Below are 18,560 nucleotides of genomic sequence, written 5' to 3' on the forward strand. Positions count from 1 at the left end.
TTTATTGTTTATTACAGATTCACTTAAATCACAAATATATTCATGAATAAAGAAATAAAGATGCAAAGTTTTGTTCCCTGACTATAAATCATCGATACTCCCTGGAGTTTTCGGGGTGATTTGAATCGACAGTAACGTTGTATTTAATCCAGCAGCGACGCTGCAGTTCGTCTTCAGTGTCTACTGGGGAGTCGTGTTTGGACAAAAATTATTCTCCCGACGACTCGCTGATCTTTATTTCGCGGCAGCCAATTTATTCTACTGACAAAGACAGATGAGGGAATTTTTTTTTTTTTTTGGTGCCGACGTCTGTGTCTTATATGCCAGTGAAAAGAATCTTTTGTAGTTCAGAATCGTGTCGTTGCATTAGTTACCATGGCAACCACATAAGAACGGCTGTCCTCAGGTTGCAGCTGGTTCTGTTGGACCCCACAGAAGTGGACTGTGATCCTGTTAGTGCAACACAGCTCCCACTTAAATGACTCCTCAGGTTTATGTGCTCTAATGTGCGTGTGGAGCCCTCAAGCACTCCCCTGGTGTGTGTCATCATCTCAGAGGCATCACACCATCACCCCCAGCTCTCTGCGCCACGGGTGCCTTCAAACCCTCATATATGATGCTCAGCTCTGAGCTTAATCTTCAACACTATTTTCACGCTCTTCCATCGACAGACAAACGAAAGAAACTCGCAAATGTTGAGTCAGGTGTTTGTTGACCGCCAGCCGCTCTCGAGGGCCTTGACATTCTTGAGTATATTTTCCTTTTTTCTTTTGTTTCAGACGCGTCTAATGAGATCCATTTATTCATACCACTGCAGGAAAAATCCCCGTCAGAAGTCGCACATCCAGAATGTTTTTTATAATTCACTTGCAGAGACATCATGTTTAAAATATATCAGAAGAGTTCCATTACTCATCTTGTCTGCAGCTTGAACACAGTTCTTTTCAAAATAAATTACAGTGAAAGGGAGGCTTTGTTGGACAGTGTTGGATGTGACTCTGGAGTCAGAGTGGAAGGAGTCAGAGATGAAGATGCTGAAGTCCGGACTCTTAAACAGCATGTAAACAGCTTAGTCCGACTCCAGACTACATGACCTGGATAATGCGGTTAATAGCTTGGCTAAGCTAGCATGTAGCCCAGTAGCTCGACTATGATCGAAAGCGAAAGTGAACAAACTCCTAGATTAATCATGGTCCAGTGATACCTGATAACCTTGTATACTATTGAGGCGTTGTGTGAAACCTGATGTCGAGTATGTGTGTGTCTCGGTCTCAGCTGACGTATGCGGTGAACACATAACAAACCTGATATGAGCTTGTGTATTGTAACTCGCGATGATGATGATGTGTAGATTTGTCTTCAACTTCCTTCACCCAGGTCGCGTTGATCCTCGGTTTTGTTTAAGGAGACGACATTACATTCATGTTAGCAACCGTTAGCATGGTTGCTAAGTGAGTCAGGGCTCACGGCTGTGATCAAAAATGTGACTCTGTACTTTAGCTACTTGACATTTCCCATTCTAAAAATGCTAAATGTCATTCGGAGCTTTAGTTGTCTATAACACATAGACAACTAAAATACATAGACAATAAGTAAACAACAGTTTTATTCAGAAACGCCAAAAGCCGAAGGACGTGTCACATTATTTTGTTCTTCACATTATTTTTGACGGACAAAATAATTACTTATTTAAAAAAAAAAAACAGATTACATGGTTGGAGATTTCATCCTAAAAACCTGACACACAGTAGGCACTTTTCTGCTTCAACAGTTAAGAAAACATTAGATTCTGGCGTCTGTTCAGTCATACCTTCATGGACGTGTTGTTGTCGTCGATGAGCGTGTCGGTCAGCTCCACGTGTCCCTCCGTCGCCACCTTCTGCAGAACCATGCAGAACGTCCCGACCAGTCTGCCACATAACAAACAAGATGTTGACGTTTCCCACCTTATTTCCATCCGTCTGCACACAAACAAGCACATCATGTTCACGCTGCATAACACCACTTCCAAGCTTTTGAAAGGAAGAGCGTCCCGACTTAAACCTGTCAGTCATCCTGAGCTCCAGAACCATGGGTTGGGGTTCGACCTAGAAAGCGAGTAGCAGTTTTAAATCTCACTAATAGCCGGATAAAATGACTCAGACCATGTGACTCGATCCCCGCAGTGAAGTGAAGATGCATTTTCATTTGAGACAATCACAAAAGCGTCATTAGCGGGTGACAATTGTCAGGAAGGAGACGACGCCGCGGGGAGAGATTATATCATAACAGCAGGGCAGGCGATCAATGGCGTTCAGGAGGCCTTCAGGGGCCGGCGGTAATGATGCGAGGTATTGACGGGCGTTTTAATGATGCACACAGAAGAGTTTTATACAGCTTTTATACAGAAGAGTTTATACAAGCTGCAACTCTTATTTGTATTCAAGCTAAAGCTAGCTTCACTTGTCTCCGTCCCTTCAGCGGCCGCGGATGGATTCTCTCCACTGAAATAAGCAGCTTTAGAAGGTGTTGCTCAGGTGTTATGGTTTACAGCTCCTGCACCCGCTGAGGAACAAAACCAGCCTCTAAAACATTGCAAGCGGCTTCACAAAAACTCCAACTGCTTTCCCTTCACACTGCTGATCAATAAGTCCGGCGCTACTTAGACACAAGCAGAGCGTTTGTCGCTTCCTTTCGGCCTTTGCAGCGCTGCTGGTGAATAATTGAAGCAGACCGGACCTATCGGGTTCTGGCTCGCCTATTTAGCACTTCAAAAGGTGCCATTCATTATTGATCCAGGTTCTGCAAACAATTTACTTTCATCTGCTCCATAATTCAAGGCTGCGTTTGCTTTCAAAGTCTTTTCCAGATCGTCGTTTTATTTCTCTCGGTGCTGGTCGCCGCACTTTGACATGTAAATGTGGCTCAACAGCTGCATTAGGCTTGTCATGCCCATGACGCAGATCAGACACACCTTTTCCAGGCAAGTGTCAGGGCTGATGAGAGCGTCTGTGACTGAAGCAGAACGGATGGAAGCTCATGTTGAAGTGATGGAATTAACACAGGTCGCTGGCCTCCAGCGAGTGCACCTGTGTCATGCACTGATACTTTGCGACCACCTGCTGTGCGGCTCCTGAAACTACAGCTGTTTTGCCCGAGGAGGTAAAGGTGACAAGAGTTGGCAAAACAAAATAAATAAAATTCAAAAAATAAAATCATATTAATGATAAGTAAATAAATAATACAAAATAATGGAAAACACTTTTCATGACCCTCAAATAGGAAGTCCTCACCATGGATCAAGTCTCCTGGTTTATGAACTACGTCGGGGTTGATGCTGGTTGGAAGGAGAAGAAATGCAAAATATTCAGTCCTTTCGTCTCTGAATTTTCACTGACCACTTTCATCTTAGCAATGACCTTGGAGCACTTTTTTTCAGCACAAAAAAGCAAATCAACTGTGTATGTGCATAGATTTTTAATGTGTCAGTCATTCAATGTCAGCTTGACATTTTGACGGTTTAAATGGGGCAAATAAAAATGGGGCAAATAAAAGCTATGCATTTTTCTACTTCATAACGCAGAACCATTGGAAAAATCAAAATTAAAATGAAAAAAATAGAGCAGCCAATTAAGGAGGACAGTTGAAATTTATTTAAATAGTGACAATAAAAACACTTTTTAATCATGAGAATTAAAAGGATTTTTACATTAAGAAAACCTCTGTAATAATGTTCACTCTGGTGTGTTATTGACTTGTTTCAGTGTACGTCTGACAAAAAAAAAAGGATAAGTTCTTCAATAAGTTCTTGGTAGTGAATATCTTGTGATGATTATGACATTTACGGGACCCCACTAGCAACAGGCCGTATATGAGCAAGCGGCACTTCCTGTGTTCAGACAGGAGTCATGCGAGCAGAGAGCTGGGCAAGAAGTCTCTAGCTGGAATCAAACCTGGGACCTTCTTGCTGTGAGGCTGCAGCACTAACCACAGTCCAACGATCCAGAGTAACCTCAACTTGAGTCATGTTAACTCAGATGTTCAAAATGAAGTCAGATAGAATGAGACCTGCTGCCAACATCAGCCCATACTGTATGAGAAGCTTTATCACAACAGATCAAAACACCTGTCTACAGCGGTGCCATGTGATGTAAGTGAGTGGCCTGACCTCGGCAGCAGGGCCACTGCGCTAGGGACGGCAGCAAAAGCAGGATCTCAGCAAAGCACTGGAGTATGGAACACTGCCACATCAGTTAACTGACATATCTTTCTTCTTCACAGACGGAAGGTCACACTCGGGTCCAGTCTAAAGGTGAGGTCTGATTTCGTTTTTCAACTTCACCAACGATCTATTCGGTTTTCCAGTGGGGCATCATGCAGGTCAAACCAAGTTGACCTGAAACTCTGGTCGTTGAAAACATGAGCTTTAGAAAGAAAAAGAGTCATGTCACGAGTGTGAGGTGTTGCTGTTTCACTCCAGCCTTTTGCATGTTTGGAAGTTCCACACGCAGATTAAAAGTAGGTCAGAGATGTTGCAGTGTTTCATAAGGTAGCTCATCCAGGGCTTCAAGCAAACGCTGGAGTCTGACTGCAGAGAAGAGGAAATTCGCACTCCACAATTAATAGTCGTAGATGATCCTGAAAAACAGATGTGATGGCTTTGTAGCGCCAGACAAAGATAATGTATTCCTGATTAATTTGTTCATAAATGTTAATATTTTTATCTAAGACTCTTCTAAAATATATGAGGAATGTTTTGTGAAGTGACTGAGCGAACAGGATCCCAGCAGTGAAAGTGAGTTTTCTCCGCAGAGCGTTGCTGCTTCGTCCCAGAAAAAGAGCTCCTTTGCATCTTTGCACCAACTGCAAGCAAGTTGCGGTGGCAATTTGTCAGCCTGTACTCTGGGCGCCTCCCTAGTGAGCGTTTGGGGCATGACCAACTGGGAGGAGAACTTATGGACTGAACGTGGAAACGCTTGTGTATCCTCCAGAAGAGCTGCAGACGACGGTTGAGCATTGGCATCACAATACGCATCACGATATGACTCGCATCACAATGCTTCAATGCGATATAGCATCATGATAGCATATTCTAAATCGTTCCTAAAAGCAAAAAAAAAAATACTCACAATAGTCAAAACTATATGATTGAAAACAACTTTTCCGTTTTACAATGTTACGATGTCTGGGACTGTTAGCTTCGGCAGCTGCCCCCACGACTCAACCTTGGGTTACCAGGAGGAAATGAATGGACCGCAAGGGCTACTTTTGTCACACAGATGACTTTACTGCTGACGTTGAACTTTAATGACAAAACAATGAGGCAAATACGGAAAATAAATCTGTGCATTCGATTCCAGCACAGAACTTGGAGAACATAAATTCATCATTAACTTAATTATTCGTCTCATTTATCTTGAAAATTTGGGATGAAAAATTAATTAATTAACTTACAAAGAAATGCATTTCATAGGTAATAGATTCTGATCATTTTGAATAGATCAGCCACATTTTCTTTCTTTCATTGAATGATATTTTTGCAATCTCTAAATGTGTAATGTCAATAAAGACATAACATTTAAATTCATGAAATTCAGTTATTATTAATATTAATAATGTAATTAATTTTAAACAGTTTGAAGATCAATAATTTAATCACAGCAGGCTGTTGTTTCAACCTTCCACTTTTTAAATGCAAATGAAAGTCAACCTGCATCAGCAGATAAGTTTTTGGGGATTTGTGCCTTTCACTGTGTGTGAAATTTGCATTTAAATGAAAAGAGAATGTGACTGTGTGTTTCACCCCACTGTGCCAAAAGGTTCCCGATTCAACGGGACCCCAAAATAAATGCATTTTCTAATGACCGAGGGAGGCTTGCCGTCCTCAAGGTTTTGGCTGCGATGCCTTCGCTGCCTGACAAGATGGATGTCTCGACTCTCGGAGAGAGAAAACTAATAGGGCGGCAGGAGTTCTCATAAATTTTAACAGCCTTGTCAAAGATTGATGTATTCAGCCACGATCTATAGACATCAGAGGCTCCGCAGTTCGTGTTAGCTGGTTCACATTTCATTATGAATCTCAGGAATTCCTCAGTAGTCAAAACACTTGTGTTAACTCCTGGATGATCCGGCGCGGATCGTACGACGCTGCAAGTGGCTGGAGCATGTTGCTGCTAACCATCATGCATCAGCGCTCACTCCCTGTGGTCGTGCCATCGCACTTATGGCGGGTTTTGCGCGACGATGATGAAGCAGATGAGCTTCTCTGGTAATGGCGTAAGAGGCGCACACATATGGTCTGAGGAGAAACTAATTGTGCCCCAGAAGATCTGCTGGTTTCTGTCTCTCGTGTTGGCTAGTGTTCTTCATTATTGTGTGGAATATTCCAAATCTAAAAAGGCCTGAAGGCACACTCAGGCGAGGTAAACCACGTGCTTGCACTGACTTCCCATGGTGTATCCCCTCGCACGCGCGCCAACACTGGGCGGCAATTGAGTGGGACACACTTGTTTTCTTCATCCTCACCCCTTCAGAGAGGGGTCGTACGGCCGGCTGACCCATCCCCTTCCCTCGAAGAAGCTTTGCTTGATAGAAATAACAAGCTGGAGTGTTGCCCCGAGGACGTCCAAGGACATGTAGTTTAAGTCTGACCAGAACTGCTGAGTGAAGCGCATTCTAGCAGGGGTGTCAGACTTAATCATGCAAGGGGCTGATATTAGAAACACAGTTTAAGTTAAGGGCCGAACTAAGTCTAATAACTGACATTCTTTTCACTTCTCTTTTCACTCACTCATTGCTATATTCACTTCTGTTTAGTATCAGAAAAGGAAACGTGTCCTTTTCATTGAGTGTTTATCTCCTTGAAGCAAACCCACTTTCATCTTTCATAGTGTTCTGAGTTGGTATTTCAAGCAAATAAAATCGTTGGATTCGGCTCCAGGGCCTTGTGTCGGACACGTGGGGGTTTACATAAACATAAGCACATTAAAAAATGTGAATCTGAATTGGACAATAATCCTCAAGTGCATTTCCAAATCCTAAATTAGCCTTAAAACATTGACTATTATTCTGAAATACATAAAAGGACCTCAAGATTTGATGCTATTCTTCATATATAAACGTGACACAAATATTTATACACATTCCAGCACTTCTGTTTATTCACTCGATGAGGTCTGAAGGAAGGGGCAAAGGACACCCTGGACAAGACATACAGGCAACTATTGACGTTTTTGGACTGTGGGAGGAAATCGGAGTGACACAAATAATCAGAATGAAATGGCACTTGCACCACAGTGGCAGGTTAAAGAAGCGGCCTGGATGAAAATCCTCAATAGCATCAGGCTGTCGGCAGTTTTGGAGATAAAGAGGGGTCCCATCTGACCCACCCACTTTCCTCTAAAAAGGCCTGTTAGATACAAATAATAAGGTGCAAGTTGAGGTGGAGAGTTTGCTCGGGGCCGACCAAGAAATGTAATTTAAATCTGGACATTAAAGGACCTTTGAAGCGGAGCGGAGGTTTACAGCCTGTAGATGAAATGAAAGGGCAGTGAGCCGTGATGGAGGTGGCAGAAGGCAGAAGTTCCTCAAGCTCACAACAAACGTGCTGTCTAGAGTTCAGGAAACTTTTCTCTGCACCATCACGTGACTGGACGCTTTAAGATGCTGGGTGTGTTGAGAAGAGGGACCGAAGCTCATTTTATTACCGGCAATCAATATAATGAATGGAAGAACATTGGAAACGGATGACGCTGAGCGCGTCAGCAGTGGCCTGGGTCGAGCTTCACTTCTGTTCTGTGCTGTTGATTCATCAGCTATTACAGGCTGTGGAAACATCAACACGCTCATTTAAAATGACAAGATTAGTCCCCAGAGAATTAGTTTTGGTGCCGACCTGATGACATTAAACTGAAGTTAATGATCATGAGCACCTGTCTTTCCTTTAATATTTCATCCCTGTCTCTTCTTATCATGGCAAACTCAGTGTGGCAGCAAGGAACTGGCCCTTGGAGAAGTGATGCCGCATCTGTTCAAGCACTTGTCAGCAGCTCTGACCTTCCTCTTATCTCTGAGCAGGAGAGTAACAACTTGAGACGTCTGGATATGGCGGCATGGAAGGAACATTGACAGGTGCAGACGTCCAACATCAGTCACATCTGGACTCACAGAACAAGCCGTATCAGTCTTACTGGATCCTTGACATCAACACAAGCAGTCGATAAGCAACTTACACCACTGTGTGGCCCAGATTACATCCTCAAGTCAATCCACGGATTAGGGAGGGGAAGTGAGAGGTGCGGGATCAGAGGAACGTGAAAGGGAACCTTGTCAGGCTGGGCGATCGAATGATATCGATATAGAAAAATAGGGCTGGGCGATGAATCAAACTCAATGTATAATAGTGGAAAATCTCAGTTATTGTCCCTGTTTCTCCTGTAAACACCAGATACTTGGATGTACCTCCTGCTCGACCCCCAGAATATGACTGATGACGGCGAAGTCAGGCAGATTGCTTGTTGGTGTTTTTGGCAACTTTCACTAAGGATCACGCATTGTTTGTTAGTAGCTTTACCCACCCAGTTAGCTACCTTCCTTTGTTGCAACAGAGTATTTTGCTTTTTGAGTTTGAGAATTACTATTTTTTCTTATTTTAGACTGAGAGTGAGATGGTCCCCACGCTCTTTGTTATGTACCGTACCGTACTTATTTAATGTCAAATTGTCTAAATAATTGTAGTTTAGATGGCCTTTATAAAAAGTAATGATAATAATAATAATCATCATCATGACCATCAACATCATCACCTTGGTTTTGTTCCTGTAGATTTGATTTGTAAATCAAATAATTGCTGTAATTTCAAAATGTCTTTATTTATCAGGAAAAACATCCAATTTAATAATATTTTTTTCAGTTTCTTTGAATTGAAAAACTGTTTTTTATTTTATTTTTCTGATATATATATATATATATATATATATAGAGAGAGAGAGAGAGAGAGAGGTGATGATCAAACTGAATTGAGTCGAATGATAAAACTATCTATCTGCTAACATCATGAGTGGTTTGGTGCTGAACAGCAGAGGTTTATCTGAGAACTGATTATATCATCAATTGTGTTCATGATGCAAGGCGTCAACAGACACTAAATGAAAGACTCTTCTGAGAGAACGGAGACAAATGTGCACTTGACTGAGGATCTAATACCGATCCATTACCTCCTGATGTGGGCTGCTGCCTGCTGCACAATTGAGTCAATTTAGAAAACGCTCTCAGGAGCTTCCCTCCGTCAGCGCACAAACAAGCCCGGCACCAACCCAAATTGGGCTCAGGCTGTGACAGGAAGGAGGAAATAAAGGAGGGATACGTGGCAGTGGCCGGCAGGGCAGTCCTCGGCTGCTTACCTGTTGGAGAAAACTTTGCTGTAATTGTACACCTGGATCTCCAGCATCTCGTTTTCGTCCAGGCGACTGGCGATGGGCCATCGGAAAGTCTGAGGAGGAGAAAAATCGCCATTTAACAACTTCAGTTTCCATTTAGGAGCGGAAAACAAGCTCAGTTATTATGGAATGCCAGGAGTGCCACAATTAAATGATAAGGAAGGGATTGGAAATGGAGACATTGACAGGAAACAAAGTGGAAACATATTTCGAAATATGTAAAAATTGGCATAAATATAGTCATCTATTAGCCTATAATGACATAAATATATGCAGTAATAATAAGAATAAGAATATAATAGTAAGCAATAAGAATATAGACAAGGAAATGCACATATCCGTTTAAAAAAAATTTAATGTTAATTCCCAACAACTCTTTTACAGACTCTACTTCTTCCTCCTCACGTATTTCCATTTTCATTCTATTACAGTGGTACCTCGGTTTTCGAACGGTTTGAACAAAAACTTCGAGATTTTTTTTTTTTGAACAAAAATCCAGAAAACGCCCCCCGAAAAAAGCCGGAATAAACATAATGTGCGCGGACCGATGAGCTGACCCATAACGCACTTTGTATAACGCAGCCTCTGTATGCAGATGTGTCCCGCTACATTTACTGACTGTTTTGTCTTCATATTGAGGTGTAAAACCTTTAGAGTGCCACAGGGGAGGTGCTCGCTCTCCACACCTCCGAGGCTGGAGCGCTCACTCCAGGGTTTGATGTCCTGTTGTGGGCTGGAGCTGGGACAGGGATGAGGCGAGTCTGGGACAGAGCGTGACTTGGTTTATGACTTTGTCACAGCCAAACTGCACAGAAGCGCACATTCAGAGCTGGACACGCACCGGGCACCTCTTCACTTCTGGAGAGACGTCACTCACTCGGCAACCCCTCCCACATGCAGCGGCCACACACATAGAGGAACAGCGCACCTGCAGCAGACACTCTACTTTCACTCCTACAAAAGACTATTTTAAGGCTTGGAACGCATTATTTCTTTTTCCATTCATTGTAATGGGAAAATCGATTCAGATTTCAAACAATTTGCTTCTCGAACGGCTGTCTAGAACGGACTGTGGTCGAGAACCAAGGTTCCACTGTATTTTATTTTATTTATCTTTCGATTTTTTTCCACATTTATTTTCCATATTTCCATTTTATTTATTTGAGTATTTATGGCCTTATCGGCTAATAGATTTCCACTTTGTTTCCAGTTAACGTCTCCATTGCCAGTCCCTTCTTTATCATTTAATTCTGGCACTCCTGGCATTCCATACATGATCTCTGAGGTGAAGATCATTGGCTTAAGCTGACGACTGATAATGCTGAGTCATGACTTTTTGGATGCCTTTCACACTTTACGAAGATCTGAACTGCAGGTACGAAGGTAGACAGAACAGGTGATTTAAAGCTCATTAAAGTGTCCTGCTCAAGAGGAAACACTGCAGGTTGCTTGACAGGACATCCATCAGGTGCACCCCATTACTGAATCCTGGGGTTCCCCATCTGCTCCAGGAGCCGGAGAAGCCTGTAGTGTTGCATTAAAGGAGCTGAACTCACACGCTTCAATTATGCATCAGCAGCTACATCCAGCCAGTCAGGAACCGTGTTCCGACGTGGACTGTGAGTGGCCCCCGGGCCACATTTGGCCCTGTGGCTGACCCCGTGATGAGGTCCGGGTGGAATTAAGAATAATCACATCCCGGCTCAGCTTCGTGTTTGTCTTGTTAATGGACAGCTAAACTTAATCAATATTTAATCCTGTAGCACGGTGGAGCAGAGGTTTGTGCTGCACCAGCTCAGCTGCTGGTTCAAATCCAGTTTTGGACTGAATATTTTGGAGTGAAAATGTCTGACTGTCTCTCACTCTGTGATTGTAAAAAGTAAATGACTGACAGACTTATGTGCAATAATGTGCAGTAATGTGCATATTATTCGTTTTTTTATTGTAGTTTTGAATGTGCACCGCGCAATAACGTGCATATTATTCTTTTTTTAATTTTTGTTTTTATTTACATTTTATACTGTATATTTTTCAAGGTATTCAAATAAAGAAATTGGCAAATTCAAAATTATAACTGGTTTATTAAAATGTTTTGTTTAATTTTTTTAATGTACTTTTAAATTGTTAATAATAATAGTAATAATAAAATCCTTATAAAAATTTGTTAAAATTTCTTTTCAGTCATAGTTGAAAAAGTATTTACAGTCCTGCATACAGTTCCATTACCTTATTTTATACCCTCAAAATATGATTTTTTTCCCCTAACGCAACCAAATCAAATCAAATATCGGCCCCTGCTGCGAGGCTAATGATGCGTTGATGCGATTCAGGCTGCACCACCTCCGGCGGACTCTCCTCCCCTCGAACTGTGGACGACCGTGGAGATGTCACCGGCACGATGGCGACACGCTGCTAATACAACAAATGATGGCCACGAAAATCAGCACAAACACTTACGACCCACTGAAATATAGTTTTTTTCTGTCAATCCGGCCACGGAGACACCGCTGAAGATTAATTTCCCCGGAGGTCAGAACACATCAATTTTTATTGTGGTGAGTCAATAAAATATATTTAAAAATGCACTGTGTCGGTCACTCTGTCTCAGCAGTCATGTCTTTTGTGTGGAAGTGTCATCAGTGGCAGTAGAATGTGATGGAAGTATAGTGCAGTTTATACAGCAGTAGACAAGTATAAGCTTTCACATTGGAGATTTTTAAACATTACAATCGTAATTTACTTGAAATAAGCAGTACAACTGTGGTTGCTTAAATCTAGATGCTTCAGCTTGTTCCACTCCACAGTAATGTTTCACCTCATGAATGAATGAGTGACTTAAATTCAGCCCAATATTTAAACCTTATATCCTCCAGTAGCACAGTCTCCACAAATGAGACAGAAGAGCTTATGCAGTTTTTACTCCCTCATCGAGTTTTACGATGAAATCTAATAAAATAAAACCCTTGAATGGAACAGCAGCGAAGTATGAGCGTCATAGAGACAAATGAAACGACCTACAGTCTGTGAAGAGGAGATGATGATGAAAGGTTCTGTCAGTGTGGAATCCTAACACCTATCTCTCTTCTCTCTCTGATGACCTTTAAGATCCGGATAAAAAGATCGGGAAGTCGACAGACTGGTACACTGGAGTAGACAGATCGTGGTAATAGTATAAAGACCCTGGATTAAGAGAGTGATATATATGTATTTTTGTTTAACGTTGGCAAACATCTATTACAATGTGCACTTTAAGCGCTTTTTAGTTCAAATAAATTGTGGTTATGCTCCGTTCACGTGCAAAATTGCACCCGTCCATTTCAAACAATGTTACCGTCACTGATGCTTCCATGTGTTGGGATTGCTGTTCACCTATATATGCACCAGGGGGAGCAGCCCAGAGTCAAGTTTATGACAAACCAACATGCCGACTGTGGAAGAAGTATTCTTAATGTACCTCTTGCACAAAAGAGGAAACAGACACAGCGTTGTAGGAGGTGGCTGTCGGTGAGGCTGTTATATATACAAGTAACATCCGACTTACGACCGGGATTTGTTCCAACCTACTGGTCGTCAGTCAGATTGGACGTAGGTCGAATGCCATTCAAAATAGCCGACGCGAGGGTTATAGAAACTACTGTAGTGGTAGATCAGTGTGTGACAGTGAGACGCTGGGATACTGTGCTGCCGTAACTGTCGTACGTGATGCCGTGCTGCGGTGCCAGACGTTGAATAAAAAAAAAAAAAGCATCTGCTGGCCGTGGTCGTAAGTACGGGTGGACGTAAGTCGAGCAGGGCGTAAGTCGGATGTTACTTGTATCACAACGGTTGAATGGAGAATTTCCGCCATTGCTATGTCCTCTTTGTGTCTCATTTGAGCTGTGTATCTGCTCGTATCACTGCCCCCCACAGTTTCCAGTGGTACTGCTCTGTTTCGTCAGTATCTGTAAGGTTTGGGGAAATATGGGCAAAATGTATATATGTAACGTTGAACATAAATGGGCCTTTTGACACACAAACATGACATTAGGGATGAGTGCTAGGGGACCACACAGTGAGTCTGCAGTCTGACACCACCACCTCTGAGCTCGGGCAGTTTAGTACTGTAATGCAGAGATTAAGGTGAAAACCAAAGAAAATCAACATATACCATACCATATATTTATTTGTATATTTCCTTAGCTTCTGAAAACGTCCCTCAAACCTCCCAAGCCCCGCCCACACTATTCCTCCATCAGTTTCACTGTCTGTATGAACACGCAGGAGACTGAATGCTGAGCTCGACGGTTCATTGATACAACTTCACAGAGCCAGTCATCACATATTATATAGAGTTTTTAAAAGCAGGACCTTTCTTCCTTCTGGTTTTCCAACACTGGATCTCGAGGAAACTCATTCATATTCATGAGTAACACCAAGCACAATGGAGTGGCTGATTAAATGTCCGACTCCGACTTCTGAAGTCACTGACCTGAGCAAAGCACCCTGTCGCTGGACATTAAGATCAACCTGTTAACAAAGTTGTTTACCAATTATCGGGGGATCTGGGTGCGGGCGCCCACACTTTCATCACGACAAATCTGACGTCCAATTACACGGCGGCTGATGCCAGCTCTGCTCCGGATCAGATCACCGAACATCAACTGGTCATGTTCCAGTCTAATCGGACTCGTGTTTCCATAAGACATGATGATGAAGCCAGCGAGCCGAAGATGAGACGTGACTCCTGCTGTCAGCCTCTCACCTGAGGGACATCTGAGGAGTCCAGAAGTCAGCGGGCGGATGCTGATACGTCAACTCCTCAAGTCATGAAGAGGCCCACTGCAATGCAGCTGATGCAACATTCATCCACAACACCACTCTGGCTGAGAGCAACACACACAGCAGAAACATGCAGCCACTCTACAGTATATGTTCCTGTAGTTATAGAGGAGCTGAGTTTCTGTTTGTGTTGAGCCTCCAGCAGTGTTGGACAATAACAGGCTAATCTAATGTGTTTTAAGTTAGCACATCACAGTTACTGATCCTATGCAATTAGCATTAGCGCTGCACGATATGTTTTGCTGAAAGAATAACACATTTGTACTTCAAAGCCTTTTTTTTGGCTCAGGAAATGTCTTACTTCACGTCACTGCCAACGTTTGTGTCAGCAAAGACAACACAATGGAAACAAGGAACTCACCAGCATAAAGTAGTAATCACGGCATGTTTTTGTTGTTTTACAAATATCAGATATTCAGGACAAACCAGTAAAAAGATTACATAGGCATTAGGCTAACTGGACATGTTTATTTAGTGACTGTAGAGGGCACTGGTTTGCCACAGGCTGGTTGTGTGTCAGCTCCGGTGTTGCAACGTAGCACACAAGCAACGCAGACACATCCGGGGGAAACAGGAAGTCGTGGCAGTTGTAACAGTAGATGTTACATTAGCCGCGGTAGCATTCGCCGCGGCAGCTGAAGCAATGCAGGTTCTGTCGCTACCATAAATGACTTAGACAAACCTGACGTGGCAGAGTGGTCTGTAGTTGGAGTTTATGAAGTGACAGTAGCTATAGTTCTCATGACATGGTTTCCGCCACATATAAGCTAGCGTGGTGCATCTGCATCAGTAAAATGATGTTTTTACAGATGAATGCTCATATGATCAAATGTATTAAAATGAAGTGGAAAAAACACAAAACACATCATGGAGGTGGACATGAACATGACAGTTTTTGTTGTGTTTTTCGAGGAAAAAACCCGAAACAACATAATGACTGAAGCCTGTTGCTCGCAAAACCCAAGTCACACATTCTGGCTGACCATATGAAAAGACTGACAGCATGAGGATGGCTAGGATTGGACACAGATTTACTTAAAACCTAGCGTTTTACTGTCACCAATTCCCTATCACTTATGGATTGGCGGCATTCTGTCCGTCCGTTTGTTTTGGGGTTTTTTTGGGGGGGAATTGGGGGTGCGGGGTCCACCACAGTTTCCTCGCTGTGTGATAGTAGTGGCTTCTGCAGTGGAGTAGATATTGGGGATATATGAGATCAAAGAAGTAGATGATTCAGAGTAATAAAAGATATAAGACATTTTGTGGGTGGTTTTTCCAGTCACTGAGGTTGCTGTGGTTTCAGCAGGAAATGAAGCAGACGCAGCAGAGGTCGTAATCATTATTGATCCGATTAATAATTGAATATCAAAGTGGCAGAAATGGGTGCGAGAGGAGAAGAGAGACCCCGTATTGTGGAGCAATGACAAGGAAAAACTCGTGTCTGTGACTCAGACTGAGTTCCCAGACTCCCCTCTAACCTCAGCTCCGAGGTGGCGGTGGACGCTGAGAGGGAGTAAATGTGGCGCTGACCGCCAGCTATTAGTGCTTTTATCCCACGCTGGTAACATTGTGGCTGCCAGATGGATGACCGGGCATTCCTCAGTTTCACCGCTCGTCTTACGACTGTTGCCATGGATACAGGGAGGAAAACACATGGAGAATTGTGTGCGATATGCTCTTAACTCAACCATGTTCAAGACTCTGCAGTCGCCTTAATGATGTGCACTTCTCATGCCCCCAAATATCAGAGAGATTATGAGCGCTTCATTATTATTATGCGCTAGGCACCATGTGACCATCCTACTAATGACACCACTGTCCAGGAGCTTCCTTTTCATAACACCACAATTTCTCACTTAATTTCATAACAATAATATCTGTTTATAATCTGTTTAATCTAGTGTCTGCTGAAATAATAGCATGATAATTTGTCAGACAGAACAACATCATGTTTTATTTGAGCAATAAAATGTTACTTCCTCAGCCTTGTAACCCACATTTGGCGACGGCACTCTGCCTCACTCGCACAGAGGCTCATTAAAGGGCATCAAGATGACGGGTGCTGCAAGTGAGTAAACAGAAAAACACTTTTTCCCAGCAGAAGCTGAAATATGAGCTCATACGATCAGCAAATGCAAATTAAAAGTCATACTGCTTTGTCTCCAGCGACCGAAATATTCTGCTGGGATCATCACTTATTCAGAAGCCTGGAAAACACCCCTCATGGCTGCGCTAAATCTTTTAAAAGTGCTGAAGTTTAAAAACTATTTTTAGTTTGGGCAGTCAAGTTAGCGCTCCCCCGAGGAGACGGACATTTTTCATTCCCTATATAATAGATAAGATGAGTTTAAGTGGAGATGTGGGGGCCGTCTTCATTTATTCATTTTCAAGTTAATGGCTTGTGACATCAGCGGAGCGCAGAAGGCAGGGAAATATATTTTTGGTAAACAAGGGATGTGTAGGGTTTGATGAGGTGGAGGGGACTAGAGAAGTGTGAGTAAAATGTAAGGTGATAATGTGTAAAAATTTTCATTCTCTTTCCTTTACACTCATTTATAACGTTCATTTATTCATCTATTTTGTCTATTTTTGTGTCAATAATTAACTTCTGTTGCTTGCTAGTCTTTTTTTATTATGCAATGAGGTCAAGATGTGTGATCTGTTTGCATTTGTGATCTGTTTGAGTGAATGTTTACAGTTGCTTTTTGTATATCTTTGATGTTTATTTTGCTTAATTTCTTTAATATCTCTAGTCTGATCTAATCTAAACAAAAATTAGAAAATTAGAATTAAAATTAAAAAAATATTTAAAAAAAACAACTGTGAGCCATGCGTTAAATTAACTGTAAACTAACTTAAACACAATAAGTAAAATGAGAAATTTAAAAGAAAATATATAACTATTTTTAAAAAAATGATATAATATCGACAAAGCATCAAGCAAGGAAATAAAAAATAATAATGTAGTTAAATTATAGTGAAACACATTTTCAGAAGCAAAAAAAAGCTATAAATTACTAATATGCCCCACTTCATAGTACTACACAGTCTACTTCAAGTATACACAAAATATGGCAAGAAACAGAAACACCACAGATGTACTGTACTATTGTCTGTCTATTCCTTAGACTGTGAAACATGGTGATCCAGTAAGGATCTAAACTGTAAAATGGTGAACTATCAAACTCAGAGCTGGTTTGCATGAGCAGCTCTGCTTCACCTTCTTATGAACGGTCCCAGCCTACTTTATCATCCCATATGAAGGAATTAAGAAAACCTCTATTCTCCTCTGTATAGTTCAAGCCCACTGACATTTCCTCTGCAAGCTCAACAACACAAACACACACTGCAGCCACGGGCAAGGACTCGTCAGTTGCCGGGGTCTCTGCTCCAGTTCTGTCTCAGCAGCGAGGGGGAAGCCCTGGTGTACTGTAGCTAAGAGCCAAGTCTCACCGAGGACTGAATAATGAATGCAGCTTCCCTCGTCCCATCTCTCCTCGCGCTGGTTCAAAAGTGTCCTGCTCGCTGGAGCGTGAGGCAACGGCACGCCGTTTTAATGGCGCTGGAGGCCAGCGGCTGGACTTCCAACAAGGAGCCAGAATGATGTGCCGGAGACTTCAGCTGAAGCGATGTTTGTTAGTCTGGTCCGGTGGACGCACACACTCGCTCGCCGAGACCAGCATAAACAACTCCAGGAAGCACTGGAAGTCTGGACATTCCGATGATGTTGAGTGATGCTAATGACATTCCGGCATTAAGGCGTCCTGTCCAAGTGTCACTCGAGATCATGCACCAGATCCAGCCAGTCGTGGACCCGCTAACTGTGGCGCTCAGGGATAATGTCAGCATAAGTATTCCCGACATTTCTACCCCATGTTTCACCCACAATGCTTTGGAATAAACAGTGTTGGGGCATGGCGAGTGACTCAGAGGCCAGGAGCACAGAGGTGAAGAGACGGGGAAGGATATGTTACATGACCATTTAGAGACAGTTGCTTCTTGCATCAAAGACGTCCGCAGGCCACGTCAGCTCACTCCAACTCAGGAACCCTCTGGTGATCTAGAGAGTGGAGAAGCTCTTCACATCACATCTCTGCACATGACTATTCCTGCCATATGTCAGCCACCCTCCAGCCCTACAGACAAGCCACTATGGGATCTTCTCCAGGAATCAAACATAGAGTGCGGCGGACAAGTCATTTCTCAGCTGAAGTATCATATTTGGATTTGCTGGTTTATCTTAAGCAGCGGCAGACAACTAACATTGACACAAGTCTACTAGTCCTATACACACATTTCTTACTGCGAAAGAAACGCTAGCCTGTT

General features: G+C 42.6%; 1 protein-coding gene across 10 annotated transcripts in view; it reads right to left on the reverse strand.

Annotated features, from left to right (window-relative positions):
* The window catches only part of otofa (otoferlin a), a 60,787-nt gene that overhangs the window by 34,825 nt on the left and 7,402 nt on the right, over positions 1-18,560 (reverse strand). For all 10 annotated transcript variants that reach the window (XM_053880722.1, XM_053880721.1, XM_053880716.1 and 7 more), the window contains exons 3-4: positions 9,381-9,469; positions 1,811-1,910 (exon numbers count right to left, since the gene is read on the reverse strand). In XM_053880722.1, the coding sequence (XP_053736697.1) occupies positions 1,811-1,910; positions 9,381-9,469 (189 nt within the window). The remainder of the gene's footprint in view (positions 1-1,810; positions 1,911-9,380; positions 9,470-18,560) is intronic.

This window comes from Synchiropus splendidus, chromosome 12, assembly GCF_027744825.2.
Source record: "Synchiropus splendidus isolate RoL2022-P1 chromosome 12, RoL_Sspl_1.0, whole genome shotgun sequence".
Classification (NCBI taxonomy): Eukaryota; Metazoa; Chordata; class Actinopteri; order Syngnathiformes; family Callionymidae; genus Synchiropus; species Synchiropus splendidus.